The sequence below is a fragment of the Lygodium microphyllum genome, chromosome 22 (genome assembly GCF_053477565.2).
Source record: "Lygodium microphyllum isolate KBCC chromosome 22, Lygodium_microphyllum_v1.1.10, whole genome shotgun sequence".
NCBI lineage: Eukaryota > Viridiplantae > Streptophyta > Polypodiopsida > Schizaeales > Lygodiaceae > Lygodium > Lygodium microphyllum.
In genome coordinates, this window is record NC_141156.1 from 138,874,352 (window position 1) to 138,894,933 (window position 20,582).

The following is a 20,582-nucleotide window of genomic DNA, read 5'->3' on the forward strand; positions in this document are numbered from 1 at the left end:
AGTGACAAAGACTTTCTTGGAAACGGGTCATATAATCTATATCCTTTGCTTTGATTGGTGTATCCTACAAAAATGCATTTGACAACCTTGTTATCTAACTTCTTTCTTAGTACTTTGGGAATATGAGCATATGCAAGACTCCCAAAAGTACGAAAGTGACCAATTGAAGGTTTCGAGCTATTCCAAGCCTCAAAAGGCATGGCATTTTTTTAATGTCTTGGTACGGCACCTGCTCAATACATGACAAGCACACATAACTACTTCCATCCAAGAGCCATGTGGCATATTCTTAGCTTTTAGCATACATTTGGCCATCTCCATGAGTGACCGATTCTTCCTTTTTGCAACCTCATTTTGCTATGGAGTCTATGCTTTTTGCAACCCCATTTTGCTGTATAGTATATGGTGTAGTATATTGATGGACAATGTCTTTCTGCTTCAAAAAATTATTCAGCAAGGAGGATATGTATTCCCCCCTCGGTCCAAATGGAGAGTCTTAATCCTACAACCAGATTGATTTTCAACAAGTGCAACAAGAGGAAAAAATGCATCATACACCTCTCACTTTTTCACCAATGGGTAGACCCAACAAAAACGAGTAAAGTCATCAATGAAGGTGATGAAATAATAACATCCATCCAATGACTTTGTCTAGATAGGTCCACATACATTCGAATGTACAATCTGTAACCTTGCTGTTGTCTTAAAATCAACATTACGAGGAAAAGAGAATCGATGCATTTTTCCGAAATGTATCCCTCACAAATATGCTTAGAAGCTCTCTCCAAGAGAAGTAAGCCATCTAGCATCTGAGTACGTTGCATAAGCATTAAACTGCCATAGTTAACATATCCCATGCGAGTATGCCATAACTGTGATATAGCAAGAGTAAGAGTAGATGCCAAATAGATTGATTGATCAATCAAATAAGCATCTAACTCATAGAGTCCAAGACATAATGTGCCAGTCAATACCAAAGTCAATAATTCATTATCCCTGACCATGTATTTGTTATCATCAAATGTGACCTGCATACCACACTTTGCTAAAGAAGAAATGGACAGCAAATTCTTTTTTATCCGTGGCACATATAATGCATCTTGTAGACGAAGAGTAGAGCCATCAATGTCTTGCAAGACAATTGCCCCAATACCTCTAAGAGGGTAAGATACATTGTTGGCACATTGCACAGATTTGCCAATAGGAGCTTCAATAACAGAGGAAAACAAATCCTTGTAGGATGTAATGTGCTTAGAAGCACCATTGTCAAAGAACAGAGTACTAGCATCCTTAGTAGAGCTGAATGCTCTATCAGCCCAAGAAGAATCATAACTGCAAGTGTAAAAACACTAGTCACGGTCAACAACAAAAGACGCGGGCTTTGTAGCAGCAGAAGGTGCATTAGAAATAGACATCCTTGACTCCTTCACTTGGCAATGTGCTTCTTACATTCTGTGATGTAGTGACCTGGCTTCTTTCAATAATGGCACTTGCTGTTCTTGGCTTGTGTGCCCCTTTGTTGCTTGTTGCTCTGTGAAGTACCTAAACTTCTAAAACTCTGCGGAGCATTTCTAGACTAGCTGCCCTTGCCCTTTTGTCTCGCCATAAAAGCTTGTTTAGAGGCTACAATATCCATCCCACTGTTCTTTCTTGTTTGCACTTCTAGGAGCAAACTAACCAATTGAAGAAAGGTAAATGGTTGTGGAGGAATTCTTATGGTGAGATTCAAGGCCATGTGAAAGGCCAAATAAGAGGGTGGTAAGGAATTCAAAGTAGTAGAGATCATCTGTGCATCAAAATAATACTCATCTACATTCATTAACTAGTCACACAAGTCCTGAATTTTGTTACGATGATCTTGCATAGCATCACCTTTATGTGTCTTCACATTCTTAAGCTTCTTTTTAAGAAAGAGATGTGTCTGTCATATTTTCCAACAAACATTTGCTCAAGTGTGAGCCATGCTTCTCGTGAAGAAGCAGCAAATTGTATATGTAGGATTATGGACCGTTAAATTGCTAATGCAATTAGTGACAATGCTTGAGCATCCCATGTGTCCCAAGCCTTTTATGCTGCTGATCTTTGGGGAAGTGGGTGAGCTGGAGCTAGCCTTTGACATTGTCCTCCTTGCGGAGATGTTGCAGGAGCCACAACTCTAGGATGGACTTCTTCATCACTAACATAATCCAAAAGATTTTTTGCAATCAGCACATTGTTCATCATGAAGGACCATAGAGAATAGTTCTTGCGGTCCAATCTATCCTCTTTGGATACATAGGTGAATAGATTAGTCTATCCTTGATTGGCCATGATAAATGTCACTGTTTCAAAGAACAAAAAAGCAAGAACCAAAGTTGGAACAACCTGGAATTCTGCAAATTTCGAGTATTTACAGCATACACCAAGTTGTAATTAGCAAAATTGTGTTGCACTTGATCACAACTATCGAATGTACACACTGTCCAATGCACAAACAATGCTCACAGTAGCACAACAAATGCAAAAGCCCCAAAATTTTGCTCTCCAAAATACACAATTTCAGTCTATTTTAGATGGAATCTTCAGTACATGTGCCAATGTTCTCTAAACAACCAAAAGCCCTAATTTATCTAAGCTGAATCCCAAGGATGTTGGTGGGTCTGACAAATGAGACAGTGGTGGTGTCCGGAAGGCAGGCGGGCGAGGAGGAGCATGCGGTGTTGTAGACTGGCGTGGCGGGGGTGCTTGAACAATGCGTTGGCGGCATTCACGTTGTTGCTGTTGGTGGTGGAAGTGGACTTGGGGGCACCGGTGCAACCAACAGGCGGTGCTGGATAGACCAGGTGGGCGGAGCTAGCACTGGTGGCGGGGGTTGTGATTGAACTAGGAGCTGCAAGTGTGCGAGTCTACAGCAGGCATGCACCTGGACGAGCTGAGGAAGGAGGCCAGCGAGCCTTGAGTGGAATGTTGGACCGTACCAAGCCTTAACTTTATAGGAAATGTGAGATTTGAGATGGAAGCTCTCAGATGAGAGTACACAATCGATAGTAGAGAGAGTGAGAGTGAAGACACAACTCGGCACACGATGGAATTTCCAAGTGTGTAAGTGAAAGTACAAAGTACAACCCTTAGACCTTAGGGTTGTTAAGATGCGTTCACACTTGAAAGATGTAAAGTATGGTAAGTGGCTGAACTATGTGACATAAACACGCAAAATAGAAAATAATGTAAGTGGGGGAAAAGACCTATTGTTAGGAGAGTAAAAATTGCCCTAGTGTCCTTTGCGGATCACTGACACACCTCTCTGAGCGTAGGCGTGAATCAAACCCAACATTAAAGGATAAAATGACTTCGGATAAGGTGCTTGTATTGCCTAATCTTAGGAAGTCATTTGTTGTGCACTATGATGCATGTGGGAACAACATTGGGGCTATTTTAATGTAGAACGGCCATATAATTGCTTATGAGAGTCGTGTTTTCCATGGTCTAGAGAGGAATTCGTAAGTTTGTGAGAAAGAGCTCTCCTCACATGGAAACACTATCTTTTAGGGGCTGATTTCACAATGCAGATAGACCATCAGACTTTGCACTACTTCTTGACTCAGATGAAGTTATCTGAGAAGCATATGCAGTGGGTAAACTTCTTGCCTATGTTTCACTTTTAGATTGTGCATATAGATGGCAAAAAGAATATAGTGGCGGATGCACTATCTTGAAAGTCTTAGTTATCGACTATCAACATGGTTTATCACACTGAGTTGGATGCCATGAAGGATCCATATGTTACTAATTCAGACTTTGGATTGCGTATGATTAGCTTTGCAATGCCTAGAGGCATGATCACTTTGTACTTTGAGAGGGATTTTTGATGATATATGGATGACTATGCCACAAATCAATTCACGGCCAAGATGATGACTAAGAGTCATGCTCGTCCTTATGTAGGTCATAGAGATATTGATGCCATAGTTAAGGCAGTTGAGCACTTCTTTTATTGGCCAACTTTGAGGCATGATGTTGAGTAGTGTGTCAAGACATGCATAGTATGCCAGAAAGTCAAGTATTATAGGCAAAAACGAATCCATACAAATATTATATGCCAGAGAGTCAAGTATTATACGTTTGTCAACCTCAGCAGGATCCATACAAATGCCATCAACCAATACAATATGGCCCAAAAAGTGAATCTCATGCAAAAAGAATTCACTGTTGTTATCATTATTCAACAATTGATGCTTGCGCATCTCATTGAATACTATTGCCAAATGCTTGCAATGCTTGGCCTCATTTTTTGAAAAGACAATCATGTCATCAAAGAAAGTACCCACAAATTCCCTATGATACTGAAAAATGTGATCTATCATAGGGAATTTGTGGGCACTTCGTAAGGCCAAATGGCATGATAAGAAACTCATACAAACCAAAAGATGTTCAAAAGGCTGCCTTGTACACATGCTTATGTCTAATCTGAATCCGATGGTAACCATTTTTCAAATCTATGTGGCTAAAAATGGGTGCCCCCCCTGTAATCTATCCAAGATATCGTTGATTCTAGGGATCGAGAATTCATTCTTTATTGTATTTTGTTCTAAGCACGATAATCAATGCACATGTGCCATCTCCCATCGTTCTTCTGCACTAGAAGCATTGGAGATTAAAATGGAGATGAACTGGGCTGAATTAACCTTTTCTTTTACAACTCATTAACCTGACTCATTATCGCCTCTTGTTGGGCTATATCGACTTTGTGAGGTGGTTTATTCGGAGGGCTCCTACCAAGGATCAAATTTATGCCATGATCCTCGGGCCTTTTAGTTGGCAAGTGTCCCAAAGTGACCGAGAAAAGCAATTAGCATACATTTGCAAAAATGACGTGTAATCTTTATCCAAATGAGTCACATTCCCAACATTTTCATTATTACTCTTATCCTTAGTGAAAACCAAGTTGAAAGATGATTCTTCATTACTTTGGAAATAGCAGAAACATATAGAACAGGGACAAATTTCCCTTTCAACTTTATATCCAAAGTATGAACTTTGCCTCTATGAAATAGGATCACAATCTTATAATGAGCATCAATCACTATATGCATATGATGGCACCAAGGCATACTAGGCAAGACATCACATCCTTCCAAAGGAGCAATAAAGAACTCTTTGCTGTCCACAACTCTGAATGTGCAAACGAAGCTTTCCAATGATAGGAGTGACCAGCTCTCTATGTCCCTTGTATGCCATACCAATCTCACCCATTGGGCCCATCTCATCCTCTCTAATGTCTAAATGGACTACCATATCAAGAGATGAAATTTGATTGTGCCCCTGGATCAAGAAAAATAAATAGACACAGATCTCTAATTTTGCCCCATGTCCTACAAAGTTCAGTACTATTATTATTGGGTTGATCTGCCACTATATCAAATACTAAACTAATAGTGGTTTTTCCTTTCTTTCCCTTGTTATCATCTTTTTCAGCTTGCTACCTATTAGGACAGCTCCTTGCAATGTGCCCTTCTTGCTGACAAATAAAGTATTTATTTACAGCAATCAATTCCTTTTTCCCAGTCTTCTCTACGAACTATTCCTCTTTTCAGCCCTATTTTCAGATCTGCCCTAATATTCAGCTTTTATTTCAGATCTGCCCTTTTTCTTAGCCTTAGCTTGTTTGACATGTGAGTTGGCATCAATGTCCTAGAACCTTACATCCTTTCCATGCAGCAATGCATCAGCTATAGTAGCAGTTTTTATGAGCTCAGACATGCTAGAAACAGTGGACTTTATGTAAAAATCTCGTATACCCTTTGGCAAACCACAAACATACTTCTCTGCCTGCTCATGGAGGGGTACTGACCAATAAGAAGAAATATGTAGTATCCAAAAACTTCTTGTTGTATTGATCCAAGTTCTTGCATCCTTTGAATCCAATTGATTTCATGTTGTCATAATGTCTACTTCAAAAGTACTTGTGAACCAATTTGAAGCAAACATTTACTTGAACTTGACCCAAGTGGTAGGTGCCTTTCCCTGAATGAGATGTGTAGATTAGCACTACAATACATTTCCCTTCAAGAATGTGGTTGCCTCGTATAGCTTAGATTCCTTTGTGAAGTTGGCTTTAGAATAGGATGCATCAAACTGTTGAATAAAAGTAAGTGCTTTCAGCCTATCTTGTGCACCATTGAAGGACTCAAGCTTCACACTTTTGCCACATTCATCATAGTCCTTTGGTGGTCCTATGGGTGTCAAATTATCATAAATAGGCTACTGCAAAAAGGGTGCATTTGCTGTATTTACATGAAAACTAGCACTATCACATTCACTTGCATGACCAACACCAAATCCTTGTGCTCAAACAGTCCTTGGGGGTGTAGATACATGGTGGCCCACTTTGTGCCCCAGGCATCATGCCTATGCTGCCAAACATGGGATTATGCATTCCTCTTGCATTACCCGGATACTCCCATTGCTTGCTGCATACCATAGCAATTTGTGCCATATATTTCCATATGCGGTGCCTATCCAACCATAGTATGAAAAGTGGCACCTCCACAAAAGTATCTTTGTTGCCTCATGCTAACATTTGCATGAATACCTTGTTGTCCATACTCTCATGATTAGCACTACCAAGTTAGCTATGCATTTGCACTTCTTATCCCATGGGTACCAATTGTTTGTTCTCATTAAGCTTTTTGGGCTCTTCCAAAGAAGGGTGAGGCTTCTCCTTCGGTTCTTGTGGTTGTCCCGAAGGCTTAGAAGAGGTCTTCTTCTCTTTGCCTTTGCTGTCCTTCCTTGGAACGTTCAAGAATTTAGTAAACTAGGGATCCTTTGCCAATTTAGCAAAGATTTTTGCTGCTGTTCGCATCCGACCCTTGAAGCTGTCATTGAATTCTTTAGCCGCTTGATGTATAGGAGTGCTAACATTTGGGTCATTTTCCATGTTTTCAGCTTGCTGTCCATGTTGAGAACCTTCAATATCAGTAATTGCCTTTCTCCCTTCACCATGTGAATGACCAAGGAGTGATGCATCCTCTTCACTTGATTCTGTATCACCGTGTGAAGACATGGTTGCTGTAATTCACTGCTGAGGGCAATTTCAGCAAGATTGCAATGATCCCAAGTTGCAATCACGTGGAATGGGCTCACTAATTCAAAGGATTTGATGGTATCCCAGCAATGGAACCATGAAACTAGCCTTCCTTCAGTGGATGGGTGGTAATTCCTTGATTACAACTTAATTATATCACTAAGCATTTATTACAAAACTGAAGAATACAAATTCACCTACTAATCTTTGGACAATGGACACCCAGTTCACCCCAAAATTGGCACCTCTTTCGGTATTTCTTTAGCTTTATTGAGGTAGAAGTTGATTTACAATGGGATTCTCCCAGTCCCTTTCACAATCCAAACTTCTCTTGCTATTGACAGTGACGAGCAAGTCTTCAATTTGTTTCGCCCCTTGATTCAAGCAATCAATTGGCCTTTACCCACTTCTAGAAGACTGGAAATGCTCCAAATTTGATGGCTTGCTGGTCCTCCATCTGATTTTAGCCGAAAATTATCTTTAGCCTTGAATAATTGAGGTTTTGGAGTCTTCAATGTTTGGCATGCTTCTCGAGGCAGTTGGTAAACCCTAATCTTTGTTGTACAACAAAGTAAACTGAAATTTCTCAGCCTCCAAGGATCCAAATGCTGAGATCTTCAAAGTAAGGCTATGAAATGGTTGGGAAGTGAGAGAGAATATTGAGGAGAGAGAAAATTCAGAGTTTGATGTGAGAAATGACCGGAAATCAGTCAAATGACCAGAAAACAATGATTTATGGTTAGGTAGTAGGAGATTCCTCAGCCAGGGCCCAGCTTCGGGACTAGTTTCACTCCATGCTATGGATTGGCATAGCGCAGATCGTGGAGGCGGTCCTAACGGGCCAAGGAATCTTCATGGTCCGGCTCAGTTCGGCTGACGCAGCTCACAAGTTACTTGCTGGTTCACCATATGCGTCCACGAAGGGGGTCATATACATGGTCCCTTGGTACAGTGGCCCATCCACGCCACAGACTGTCTCGCCTGAGTTTCCACAGCCCTCTCACCCCCTCCCCTCCCCAATTGACCTTGGCCCATAGCCCCCCTTTCAAGGGCCACCAACGCCCCCTCCCCCCCCTCTCCAACCACCCCCCCACACACACATACACCCACCCGCTATGCATCTCCGTCCATCCCACCATCCCTCGATCCTCTTCCCCCCCACCATCTCCCCTCCCCTCTGAGTACCCCCCCTGATCTGCATCCGGTTCAGGTGATTCCCCCCCAGATCCACCCCCCCTTCTCCCACAGGAGGTGATCAGCCACACACACCTATCTCCTCCTCGTACCAGCAATCTTCCCCCTCCCATACACCCACCAGCTTATCCATCCTTGGCGCCCGTCACACCTTCCCAAGACAGGCACAGTTGTTGCCATAGGTGTTCTTCCGCAGTGGCCCATGGTCCTACCTGAGAGTTGCGGAGTCCGGAGAGTTTCCACTATCTCTTGAGGTGGGGATCTTCGTGGTTCATAAGTGTCAAGGAGGGGTAAGGTTCATCTACTAGCACCACCGGATGGACCAAACTATGCCTTTTTTCTTCAGTCCTCTTACTCAGGGGAGTTGAAGACTACGCAGATAGAGGAGTTGAAGAGTCAGGTGGCGGATCACATCTCCCAGTGGATGGGAGATAAAGGATTAACACTGTTTGCAGAGCAGTGGCCTGGTTGCATGATGGACATTGACTGGTGGGCTGGTGCCTGTTCGGTTAGTCACAGGTTTCTCCATGAGCTTACACCTTGCATCCTTGAATGCGAATAGTCTCCACTACGGTGGGGCACGTGGTTCCGGGAAGTTGATTGTTCGGCAGGAGTTGCAGCCTGCCCTTGCCGGACGGATCGACATCTTGCTTCTACAGGAGTAGAAGCTCACCCCCACCCAGGCCCAACGGGTAGGGAAGGTACTTCCGGGTAGCTCGCACACTTACTGGGAGCAGGCCATAGGTGCCAACGACAGGAGTGGAGGTATATGCACCTCTATTGGTCCGAGTCTCACTGCCTGTGTACAAGACCACGGGACGATAGTGGCAGGGAGGGTTCTATGGATCAGACTGGATATTGGGGACTCGTGCATTGGAGTCCTCAATGTCTATGCCCGTATGGAGGTTAGGGCACGCAACAGGTTCTGGGTGGAGATCGTAGATGGACTCCCAGAGGTGGACTTCTAGATCTTTGGAGGAGACTTCAACAGCCTGGAGGCTTTGGAGGACCAGCAGGGCAGACGCAGAAACTACTAGGGCATGGCTGGGGAAGAGCAAGAGGCATGGGAGGTCTTTTTGCTGGCAGTCAGAGCATGTGATGCCTGGAGAGACTCTGCCTTCCATAGGAGGGAGAGGTCATTGGATTTCTCTTGGGGATAGAGGCGGCTAGTTAGAGTCTTGTTGGAGCGATTGGACAGGTTTTATGTGGGAGAGAGGGGAGACTCTCGTGGAGGCCAGATTGAGCAGGCATCATATTGTCCGATTATTGCTCGGTTCTCTCGACACTTGACCCCCCAGTATCCACCTTAGACACACGATCCTGTCGGATCCCTGACTCAATCTATAGGAGGGAGGTGACGAGATAGATAGAGCAGATTTGGACCAGAGAGTAGGACACGAGGGACCGGATATTGTAGAGCAGGTTGCAGAGGTCCTAGCAGAGTTGAGTAGAATCTGCCAAGAGGCAGCCATATAGGCCAGGCAGTAGAGCTAGGAGGAGAAGAGAGCACTTTGGCAGGACCTCGCAGCCACGTAGAGATTATTACACGAGGCACCAGGGGATCCTACCCTCCACGCACAGGAGGTGCGTGCGCGAGCAGGCAATGCTGGCCTAGAGGACAGGCACTCGGAGTTCTCTTTCTGAACCTCAGCAGCCTTCTGGGGGCGGAAGGGGGACACGATGTGCAGGGAGTTCTTCCAGGTGCACCAGCCTCGCACCGCAGGAGAGCAAATACGCAACCTTCGGGATCAGTATTGGAGGACTCGTTCTAGCCGAAACGAGGTGATGGAGATTGCCACTGACTATTATACGCGCCTTTTCCAGCAGGAGATAGCTTCAGCTAGAGGGCAGAGATGTAGACAGCAGGTATGGGATCACATCCCGTCCCTCGTCACAGAGGAGATGGGACGCTCCCTCCTAGCTCCCTTCACAAAGAAGGAACTAGAGAAGGCTTTCCATACACAGGATGGGCAGAAATGCCCGGGGGGGAAGGATGGTCTATCTAAGGCCTTCTTCACTACCTATTGGGAAGTGGTGAAGGACCCTCTACTGATGGCCTTCCAGGAGATTTTCACTTCAGGACAAATGCCAGGGAGTCTCTCGGCAGGCCTTATCAATCTTCTCCCTAAAGGGGGAAACCTGTTGGAGCTTTCCCAGTAGAGACCGATCACCTTATTGTTAGTGGCCTATTAGACACTGACAAAGATGATTGGTAGGCGACTATGCCCCGTGCTTCCAGACATCATCCATGACACACAGACAGACTTTGTCTAGGATAGGAGCATCCTTGACAATGTATTTACCTTCTTTGAGGCGACAGAGTGGGCTCAGCACAGTGGGCAGAGACTGGCGGTATTACTCTTCAATTTCGAGAAAGCTTATGATAGGGTAGACTGGGATTTCCTAGAGGGCACCATGGTGAGGTTGGGATTCCCCCAGGTTTGGATTTGCGGAGTCTCTGCTCTTTACAGATCGGCCACCAGCAGGGTTCTCGTAGGCGGAAGGTGAGGGGAGGAGTATCGGCTGGAGAGATCGGTTTGATAGGGCTGCCCCCTAGCCCCCTAGCCCCATATCTGTTTCTACTTTTTACAGAGGCGATGTCTCACTTTCTCAGGTCACTTGTGAGTGGATTACGCGGCATGCAACTCCCAATGAGAGAGGAGACTGAGTTGTTAGACTTAGAGTATGCAGATGATACAACCCTCTACATAGAGGACGATGAGTTGATCCTGGAGAGAGTGAGGCTGGCTCTAGACATGTTCTGTTCCGCAGCGGGAGCGAAAATCAACTGGCCAAAGCTTGTTGGTTTCCTCAGAGACCCGGACTCTAGTACGGAGTGCGGCGTCCACCTGGGATTCAGATGGGCGAGCAGAGGGTAGATCGTCCAGTACCTAGGGTTCCAAGTGGGACTCGACATCACTCCTGCCTAGCAGTTTCTTCTTGTCCTTGATTCTATTCGGAGGAAATTGACCTACTGGAGCATGGGTCGTCTCTCACTAGCTAGCCGAGACCTGGTGGTTAACTAGGTCCTCTTAGGTATGGCCTGGTACATCAACTCGTGTTGGTGCTTCTCCTCATCTTGCGTAGTGCAACTTCGCCGCCTAGTGCGGAACTTCCTTTGGTCAGGGTTGGATGGTGCTAGGGATTTCAAGGCCAAGGTGGCATGGGCGACCATCAAACGGCATCAGTCAGAGGGAGGGCTTGGGATCATAGACCCAGAGTATTAGAGTATGGCCCTCTTGGGCAAGCTAATTGTCCGCGGTCTCATAGTAGGCGGGCAGAACCTGGAGGCTCTTATTACAGGAGGGCCTTCAAGACTGTAGATCGAGGCTTGGCGGCGAGTAGAGGCCGTTTCTGAGATGGACCTTCACGTCAGCTTAGATCACCCCCCCGAGTTCACTTTTCCTACGCAGCTTACTCTGCATGTGGCAGGGCCTTCGTAAGGCCCTAATCCAGAGCCCCCAGGCTGCTAGGAGAAGATAGACCATCAGCCGATGATGTGGAACCCCTAGGTCAAAGATCGGGAAGGGGCATAGATAGGTTGGGAGGCCGGCCCGGCTTGTACCATTAGGACATGGCGGGAGGTGTACAGGATGGTGGATAAGGAGGTGCTGCAGCGAGTATTAGGCTGCCAGAGAGGAGTGGAGGTGAGGAGAAGGGAGATAGATGCAGCAATACCTTCGGAGTGGCTTGCTCCCGTGATACGAGAGCGGATAGAGCCTAGGGAGGTATGGGTAGCTAGGTTTTTACCAGTAGGCATCCCCCTATAGGTGGCAGGTAGAGTGAATGGCACCCTGTAGGGGACTTTCTTCACCGTTCAGGAGGGTGACGTCTGGCCTTGGATAGAGGGCAACAGGATGAGGGGATTGCTGCCCTTTTGTGGAGGAGGATTCGGGTGGTGGGCCTTCAGGGGAAGACATGGCGACTGGACCTCTATGTTTTCTGGACGGAGCTCAGGAGTGGCGCCTTTGGATCTGGGAGGGTAGACCCACTTGATGAGCTAGAGTGGGATCCAGGAGATTGGCTGGCTTCTATGGTCGCCAAGAAGCCATTGAGGTTCCTAGAGTTCACTGCCAGGATTGGAAGCCACGTACTAATACAGGAAGATATGGATTGGGCGCCGTCACATAGCAGGCACTGGGCGGAGCACAGCATCACGGTGCCTATCTGATGGGCCTTCTGGCAGCGTCTATGGGATAGCTAGAGGCCAAGGAGGGTGTCATATTTCTTATGGCGGTGGCACATGGAGGCTTGGCGGTGGGAAGTTGGCTTGCCCAAATGAAGGAGGGAGGTTGTAAGCATTGCACATAGCAGTGTCTGGAAACCCCAAAGCATTGCCTGTGTTCATGTGAGGAGGCGCAGCTTGTGTGGAGAGGAGCATGCCACATCCTTCGCCGTATAGCACCCAGCCTTGGATGTATCTTATGGGAAGCTTTTTGTTGGCAGGTAGTCAGCCAAGGCCGTCACCTTCTGTATGAGGCCCAGATACAGGACACGATATTCTTTATCGAGGCAGGGTCATGCGCAGTGGTCGGTTTGGAGGCTCTACCCATCCGCTAGGTATTGGAGCCCACTACAGATTGCTCGGAGGTATGGGAGATCATAGGGAGTCTTACTCGATGGGATATCTGGAAGGTGCGGTGTTTGGAGGCTTTCAGCAGAGAGAGGCTTTCAGCACATGCGACCTTAGCAGAGCTTTGGACCTCTATCTTCCACTCCTTCTGCGGCCGATGGGATCAGGTGCAGGGCAAGTCCAGGGCTTGCCAGGAGCTCCGATGTCACTTCATGCTCACTTGGGGTGGCGAGGATCTGTTTTTCGTGATGCAGGCAAGCAGCCCCAGTTGGCGATACACCCCCTCCCCCCCCAATGGCTTCTTGCCCCCATCCCCCCTAGACCGCCTTGAGAGGCTTGTATACATGATGTATTTGTGACTTTGCATCAGCTCCAGCTGGTCTGTTGAGCATGAGCACTCCGTTATAATCAGTTTTTTGAGTAATATAATCAGCGATATTTTACTTGAAAAAAAAAAGAAGAGACCTGAGCTCATTAATTTGCACTAACCTCAGTTGCACCTCACATGTGCACCATTTACTTAAACATGTGATTAAAAATTAATCCACATGTTAAGTGATGCTTGCAAAAATAAATGGCCTCATGGCATATACCATGCATAAGTGGCTGCATACCAAATACATTTAATCCTTCCATCCCCATTGTTGAAGCATTACCAGCCATTGCTCAGAAAATTAAACTACCGTGAAAGTATCTTGGGTGCCCCACATTAGCATGCATGCTTGGTTGTCGAACAAGCATTGGATTGGCACTTCCAAGTTGGCCTTGCATATGCATCAATTGCTCCACTAGGCATCATTTGATTATGCACATTATGCACATTTGGAACATTGTGCTGCTCTGTTGGCTCTTCCTTACGTGCATCTTACCATCTTGAAGCTCTTGAAGATTATTTCCTCTTCTTGCCTTTGCTGCATTCCTTTGGGGAGTTCAAGAAGCACATAAACCAATATCATTTGCCAATTGCACAAACATTTTAGCTGCTGTCCTGAATTGGTCCTTAAATTGGTCATCAAACTCCTCTTCTTCTTGCTGGTAATTGGCTTCAGGAGGCCTAAGTCCTACCTCTTCTCCAATTCCCTCATTCTCAGCTTGCTGCCTATGCTGCATGCATTGTCCAAGATCAGGCATTGCATTTTTCCCAACACTTTGTGAATTTTCAAATTGAGAGGCATCATCACTGCTTGATCCCATCTTACTATCTGAAGACATTCTTGCTGTAATTCTCAACTAATTACAATTTTAGCACTAAAGCAATGCTTGTGACTTCCAATCAGGTGCCATTCCTATAGTTCCAATTAGATTAGTATTGCTACTCCCCCCAATCCTTGTGTGGTGACCTAGTGTCTTGTATTGCATTTGTAAATTGACTCCCAAGTATATCCCTAGACTCTTAGTAGACCTCTGTTTGGGCTTTGATATGCCTTTGTAATCATGACTATGTTCTAGTTTTCCATTACCTCCTCCATCCTCCTTGGATGTGTCCATAAGGAGCCATTGCAATTCCATACTGACATTTGTATCTCATATGTGAGAGAGAGAGAGAGAGAGGGGGGGGGGGGGGGGGGGTCGTATAACATCTACAAGAGACAAGAAAAGTATTTCAGGTTATGAGCGCTCTTGAAAAATTAATCAAAGGAGTTGATTGGGGGAATCTTGATGTGATGGTGGTTGACATGCCCCCTGGTACCGGTGATGCGCAAATCTCCATATCTCAACGCCTTCAACTTTCAGGTTATTCATTTGTTACCATGAATTATATCTGTTAATTTGGAGTTTTACTTAGCTTCCAACCACATTTATATGAATGAGTTTCTTAGAACCTTCTTTCTTGTTAGACTTCAGGTTGGCATGTGATGTCTATTTATTTAATGTTGGAAGGAGTTATTGGAGCTTTAACAAGTGAAGGCCCATGATTCCATCTAAGTAGATTTTATACATAAGTTTCATAGAACCTTTTGCCTAGTTAGATTCCATAAGTACCACGTTGGCTTGTCATGTCTATATTTATTAGATGCATGAATTAAATATTAGACCTTTATCAATTCAAGACCCATATTTCCATCGAGATATTGCTTGTAGTGGCCTTAGGGAGAATCTATAATGGATGACTTTATCTTCGCTACGGTGGCATATGCTTAAAGGTTCTCTCTGTTGAAAGCTTGTTAGCTGGGGGCCTTCCAAATGTGCCACCTTGTGAGGCTCTTGTTAAGCTCTCACCCATCAGATTGTGGTATGGTAGCTCCAATATCTATCTGTTGGGGAGTGCATTCAAGCCCACCACTACACATGACCAGCCTCAATGATGCAAATCATGTCAAGTATCGTTGTCTCATGGAGTAACTAGTGTTGCTAATGGATAGGCTATCGGCATATAGCTGTTGGAGAACAATGAATATGGATTCTGGAATCTCAATGATGGGCAACAAAATCCATATCATAAATTAGATATGTAAAAGCATACCAACTGTAGAAGAACATAGCTCCAGATGTGGGCTTGTTTGTCCTCTTTTGGCCTTTTTATTGGCAAGTCTGTGCTCTTTAGCATGTAGAATACTTTGTAGGGCTTCATGTTGCCTAGTGTTGGTCATCTCAATGATGGCCTAATCCATATTATCTTGCATCAAAGTATGCTTGCCAATCTATGCTCTGTAGATGAAGAAGCTCAATGTTGTTTGTGAAACTAAGGAGGCATGCCAGCTTGGGTACTAATCCAAGGCTGGGCCGTTCTTAATGCATAGCTTCCACTCCTAGATGTCAGACCAAGGGAGGTTCCTGTCAAGCTTCCACGACTTCTACTCAAGTCCTATGACTTGAATCATCCTCCAAGGGAGGGCAGGGGAACATAGGCCACAAGGTTGCATTGCAAGACCCACCATCGTCTCCACAAGGTTGTGTCAGCTTGCGCATGTGTCCTTCGCTATGGCTAGAGGTGAGCAAAACGGCTTTTGTCATAGAAGTGAGGTGAATAAGAAGGTTTACAAGTTTGTGAAGGTTGGGGAAGAGTGTCACAAGAGGTAGCCACTAAAATTGATCCAACTCATAACCTTAAGGCGCTACTGCATCTCAACCATCCAATTAACATGCCATCGATCACCCTCAATGTTATATCCTTGATGGGCATTTGTAGCATTGGTCACAACGGTCATGAATGTTACGTTTTAGGGGGGAGAGAGTGTAACACGGCTTATTTTGATACGCTCGTCTCTTTTTTTTTTCTTCTCCCAAACCTTTGTATGAAATAAGCTGCCTGTTAGAGTTATGATCATCCCTTAAACAGGCATGTGTCAGATTAGGCAGTGTTCATGCATTTTCTTGTCCGACAGGCATTCAAGAGCAGTTTGTCACAGTTTGTGTGCTGCATATGCCACGTGGCAAGCCGTACAGTTAGTGTAGGAATGACACGTGGCAGTCACATTTATTGCAGATTAGATTGCTGTGCTGACATGGCAGTTTTGCCTTTTTTGGCAGATTTTTGTGCAGTCAGCCAGATCTGGCACAGGTTGGCCAGATTTGGCAGGCTGATTGCTATTTTGGCTGGGCCATATTTACTGCTATATATAGCAGATCTTCAGCACACATTCACACACTTCAGATCGCAAATTTCAGGTTGAGATTGTGTTGACTGTAGTAGACTTCGAGGTGTATGGCAGGGTAACATCATTGAAGTGGAGATACGCAGACATACGCTTTGTGCGTGTGTACATATCTGCGTTCTTATTCAGCATTCCTTCATTGCAGATCTTGTTTTTCTGTCTTTCTCTCTCTCTTTTCTCTTTGTGTTCACTCTATCTCTCAATCTCGGTCATATGCTTCCGCACTGCTGCACTCTGACAATGCTCCCTTGCTATTAAAAACAAAAGGTGGCCTAGTTTTGTGTAAATTATTTCTGTTATACTCTCCTCTCCTTTCTCACACTCTTGTGTGCCTGAAGTCCTTCTCTCTCTCTCTCTACGCCGAGATCACATCACACTTCACCTCCTGGAAGGTGGACATTGAAACGTCCCTCCAGGAGAGAAACAGGGTGATCGAAGAACTGAGGCACGAGCTCGATGAATATAGAAACCAGCTGGACCTACTCAAGAAGGAGGAAGGAGAAATCACCGAAACAACTCCCACCAAGGTGCAAACCAAGATCAACGAGCTGAAGACACAAGTAACAAAGGAGCTCAACACATGGGCGAATATAGTGAAACAAGCACAAGCCGAAGTGGCCGAGAACTCCAAATGGATTGAGGTAGCCAAGAAGTCACCAACAAAGGAGGAGTTTGTGAATGCAGTGTACACACGGTAAGTGCCCATAAGTGTGTCACATAAGCACATAAGCACATACGAAAATAAGACTATAAGTCTGGGGGAAAAAACCTCTCCTACCGAGAGTAAAAAGCGCCCCAGTGTCCTACTGATCACCGACACTCCCATATGAGCGTAGGCGTAAGTGAGGCGTGAGTCAAATACCCAACAAACCCCCTTGGAGTGAAGAGTGATCAAGAGTACAAGGATCATCCGCCACCAAAGGATATCAAATTTAAAACATCGTGAAATGCTTCAAATTTGTCACAAGGAAGAGCTTTGGTGAAAATGTCTGCCACATTACTGGTGGTAGGACAATAGCCAAGGCTGATATCACTTGCATGTAGTCTCTCTCTGACAAAGTGATAATGGATCTCAATCTATTTCGTGCGGGCATGAAACACTGGGTTCCGTGCCACTGTAATGGCACTCTGATTGTCAGTGAACAAAGGAGTAGGCTTCGTAACAGATACATCCAGATCAGCTAGCAAGCGTCTAAGCCATACGCATTCAACTGTGGTAGTGAAAGCTGCCTTGTATTCAGCTTCACATGACGATGTGGCAACAGTGGATTGTTTCTTGCTAAGCCAAGAAATGCAAGAAGAGCCAAGAAAGAAACAATTGCCACTACTGGAGTGACGTGTATCATAATCACCAGCCCAATCAAAATCACTGTAAGCATGTAACTGCAATGGTCCCCCCTTGGCATAAAGCAACCCAAGAGATCGAGTACCCTGCAAGTAACGAAAAACACGCTTGACAGCTTGCCAATGTGACATACGTGGCTGATGCATATACCTGCTCAAAGCTGAAACTGCAAACTGTATGTCCGGCCTAGTGTTGCATAGGTAGATAAGACATCCAACTGCAGGAGCATATGTATGTATATCAAACAAATCACTGTCATCATGTAATGACAGTTTCAGTCCAGGTTCCATGGGGGTACAAACTAGCTTGCAATCCTATAAGCCAAACTTCTCAAGAAGCTGCCCAATATACCTTGACTGTGATAACCCAATACCTCGAGCATCATGTATGAAATGGATGCCCAAGTAGTAATGCAAAACTCCCAAGTCAGACATGTCAAAAGTTTGCTGCAAATTTTGTTTGAATGCTGAAATCTGATCAGCATGTGTTCCAGTGAGCAAAAGGTCATCAACATAAAGACATATAATCAGCATAGATCCCCCTTCTTTACATACGTAAAGGGTAGACTCAGATGAGCTGTTTAGAAATCCCTGACCAAGCAAGAAAGCATCTATTTTTGCATACCAAGCTCTAGGAGCTTGTTTCAAACCATATAGTGCCTTTTTGAGCTTGCATACCAAATGTTCTGAGCCTTCAACTGCAAAACCAATGGGCTGTTGTACATAAACTTCCTCCTGAAGTTCCCCATGTAAAAATGCAGTTTTGATATCTAGCTGATGCACCAACCATAATGTGCAACCAAAGCAATCATAGACCTGATGGTTGTCATATGGGAAGTAGGAGCAAATGTCTTCTCATAGTCAATGCCCTTTTTCTGTGCGTAGCCTTTAGCTACAAGCCGTGCCTTGTATTTATCAATGGATCCATCTGCTTTCCTTTTCACTTTGTAGACCCATTTCGTTCCAATGGCTTTCTTCCCAAATGGCAAGGACACCAAATCCCAAGTTTGATTCTTAGTAATAGAATCTAATTTAGCTTGCGTTTCTGCCATCCAATGCACACTGTGTTGTGCATCCTCAAAACATTCAGGCTCTTCATTATCAAAAGTACTTGCTGCCATAACAAACTCCATGGTATGTGCTGAATCATGCAAACGAGTTTGCCTTCTAGTACGACCAGCCATGGGTGCATCCAAAGGACTATCTTGCATAGTTTGCAAATACCATCTAGGTAACTGTCTAGCTTCGTGACTGTGTGCAAGCTCTTGCTGAATTTCAGTTTCAGCATTATGCTGAATATTCCGATCAGCCAATGGCTGAATTTCTGCACTTTCCATAGGAGCAGCCGGCTGAACATTAGGTTCATTTTCTGAAGCTCCAGCTGAATCACCAAAAGTAATGGGCAGCAGCCCTTCAAAAACATCACGGGTAGCCTGATATGTGTTCAAACCAGCCAAGGATAATTCTGATTTTTCATCAAAAACAACATCCCTGCTGACAAAAACCTCCTTTGTAACGGGATCATAGAGTCTGTAGCCTTTGCTCTCATTGCTATATCCCATAAAAATGCACTTAGCAGCCTTATTGTCCAACTTTTTTCAAAGTACCTGTGGAATATGGGCATAGGCAAGACATCCAAAGGTACGGAAGTGGCCAACAGAAGGTTTACGACTGTTCCAAGCCTCAAAAGGTGTGATGGTCTTCAAGGCTTTGGTAGGGCATCTGTTCAAAATATGGCAAGCACACATGATTGCTTCCATCCAAAAACTATGAGGCAAGCTCTTTGCCTTCAGCATACATCTGGCCATCTCCATGAGTGACCGATTTTTCCTCTCTGCTACCCCATTCTGCTGTGGAGTATAGGCAGTAGTGTACTGATGGACTATGCCTTTCTGCTTCAAAAAAGAATTCAGCATAGAGGACATGTATTCCCCCCCTCGGTCCGAACGGAGAATCTTAATTTTGCATCCAGATTGATTTTCAACAAGTGCACTGAAAGCAAAAAATGCATCATACACTTCTGACTTCTTTTTCAAACAGTAGACCCAGCAAAAACGTGTAAAGTCATCAATGAATGTCACAAAATAGTAACAACGCCCAATGACATTGTTAACAAACATCTGAATGCACCAACTGCAATCTGGTTGTTGCTCTGAAAGCAACATCACAGGGAAATGAGAAACGATACATTTTCCCCAAAATGCATCCCTCGCATAAGTGCTCAGGAGGTCTCTCCAAGAGAGGTAAGCCATCCAGCATCTGAGTACGCTGCAAAAGCATCAAGCTGCCAAAGTTTACATGCCCCAAACGAGCATGCCATAACTCCGCCTGTATCATAGCAGGAGTAAGAGTGGATGTCAAGTATGTCGATTGATCTAGTGAAAGAGCATCCAGCTCATATAAACCATGACACAAAGATCCTGTCAAGACCAAAGTCATGCATTCTTTATCTCTAACCATGCAACGGTCATCATCAAATGTGACCTGCAAACCACAACGTGCCAAAGAAGAAATAGAAAGCAAATTCTTCTTGATTCCAGGCACAAACAAAGCATCTTGCAGGCGGAGAATAGAGCCATCAATGGCTGTGAGCTGAATATCCCTAATACCACGAACAGGGTATGATGCATTATTGGCACATTATACAGATTTCCCAACGGGAGGTGCACTAACTGAAGCAAACAGATCTTTGCGAGAGGTAATATGTCTAGAAGCACCACTGTCAAAGAACCAAGTGTCAGCATCCTCTGTAGAGCTAAGTGCTCTATCGGTCAAGAGATGTCACAACTGCAAGTGTAAAAACAATAGTCCC

General features: G+C 44.8%; 1 protein-coding gene across 1 annotated transcript in view; it reads left to right on the forward strand.

Annotated features, from left to right (window-relative positions):
* Positions 1-20,582, forward strand: part of INDH (INDH1(iron-sulfur protein required for NADH dehydrogenase)) — a 128,021-nt gene that overhangs the window by 61,396 nt on the left and 46,043 nt on the right. Inside the window, exon 5 of the mRNA XM_087662663.1 lies at positions 14,438-14,564. Coding sequence (XP_087518789.1) covers positions 14,438-14,564 — 127 coding nt within the window. The remainder of the gene's footprint in view (positions 1-14,437; positions 14,565-20,582) is intronic.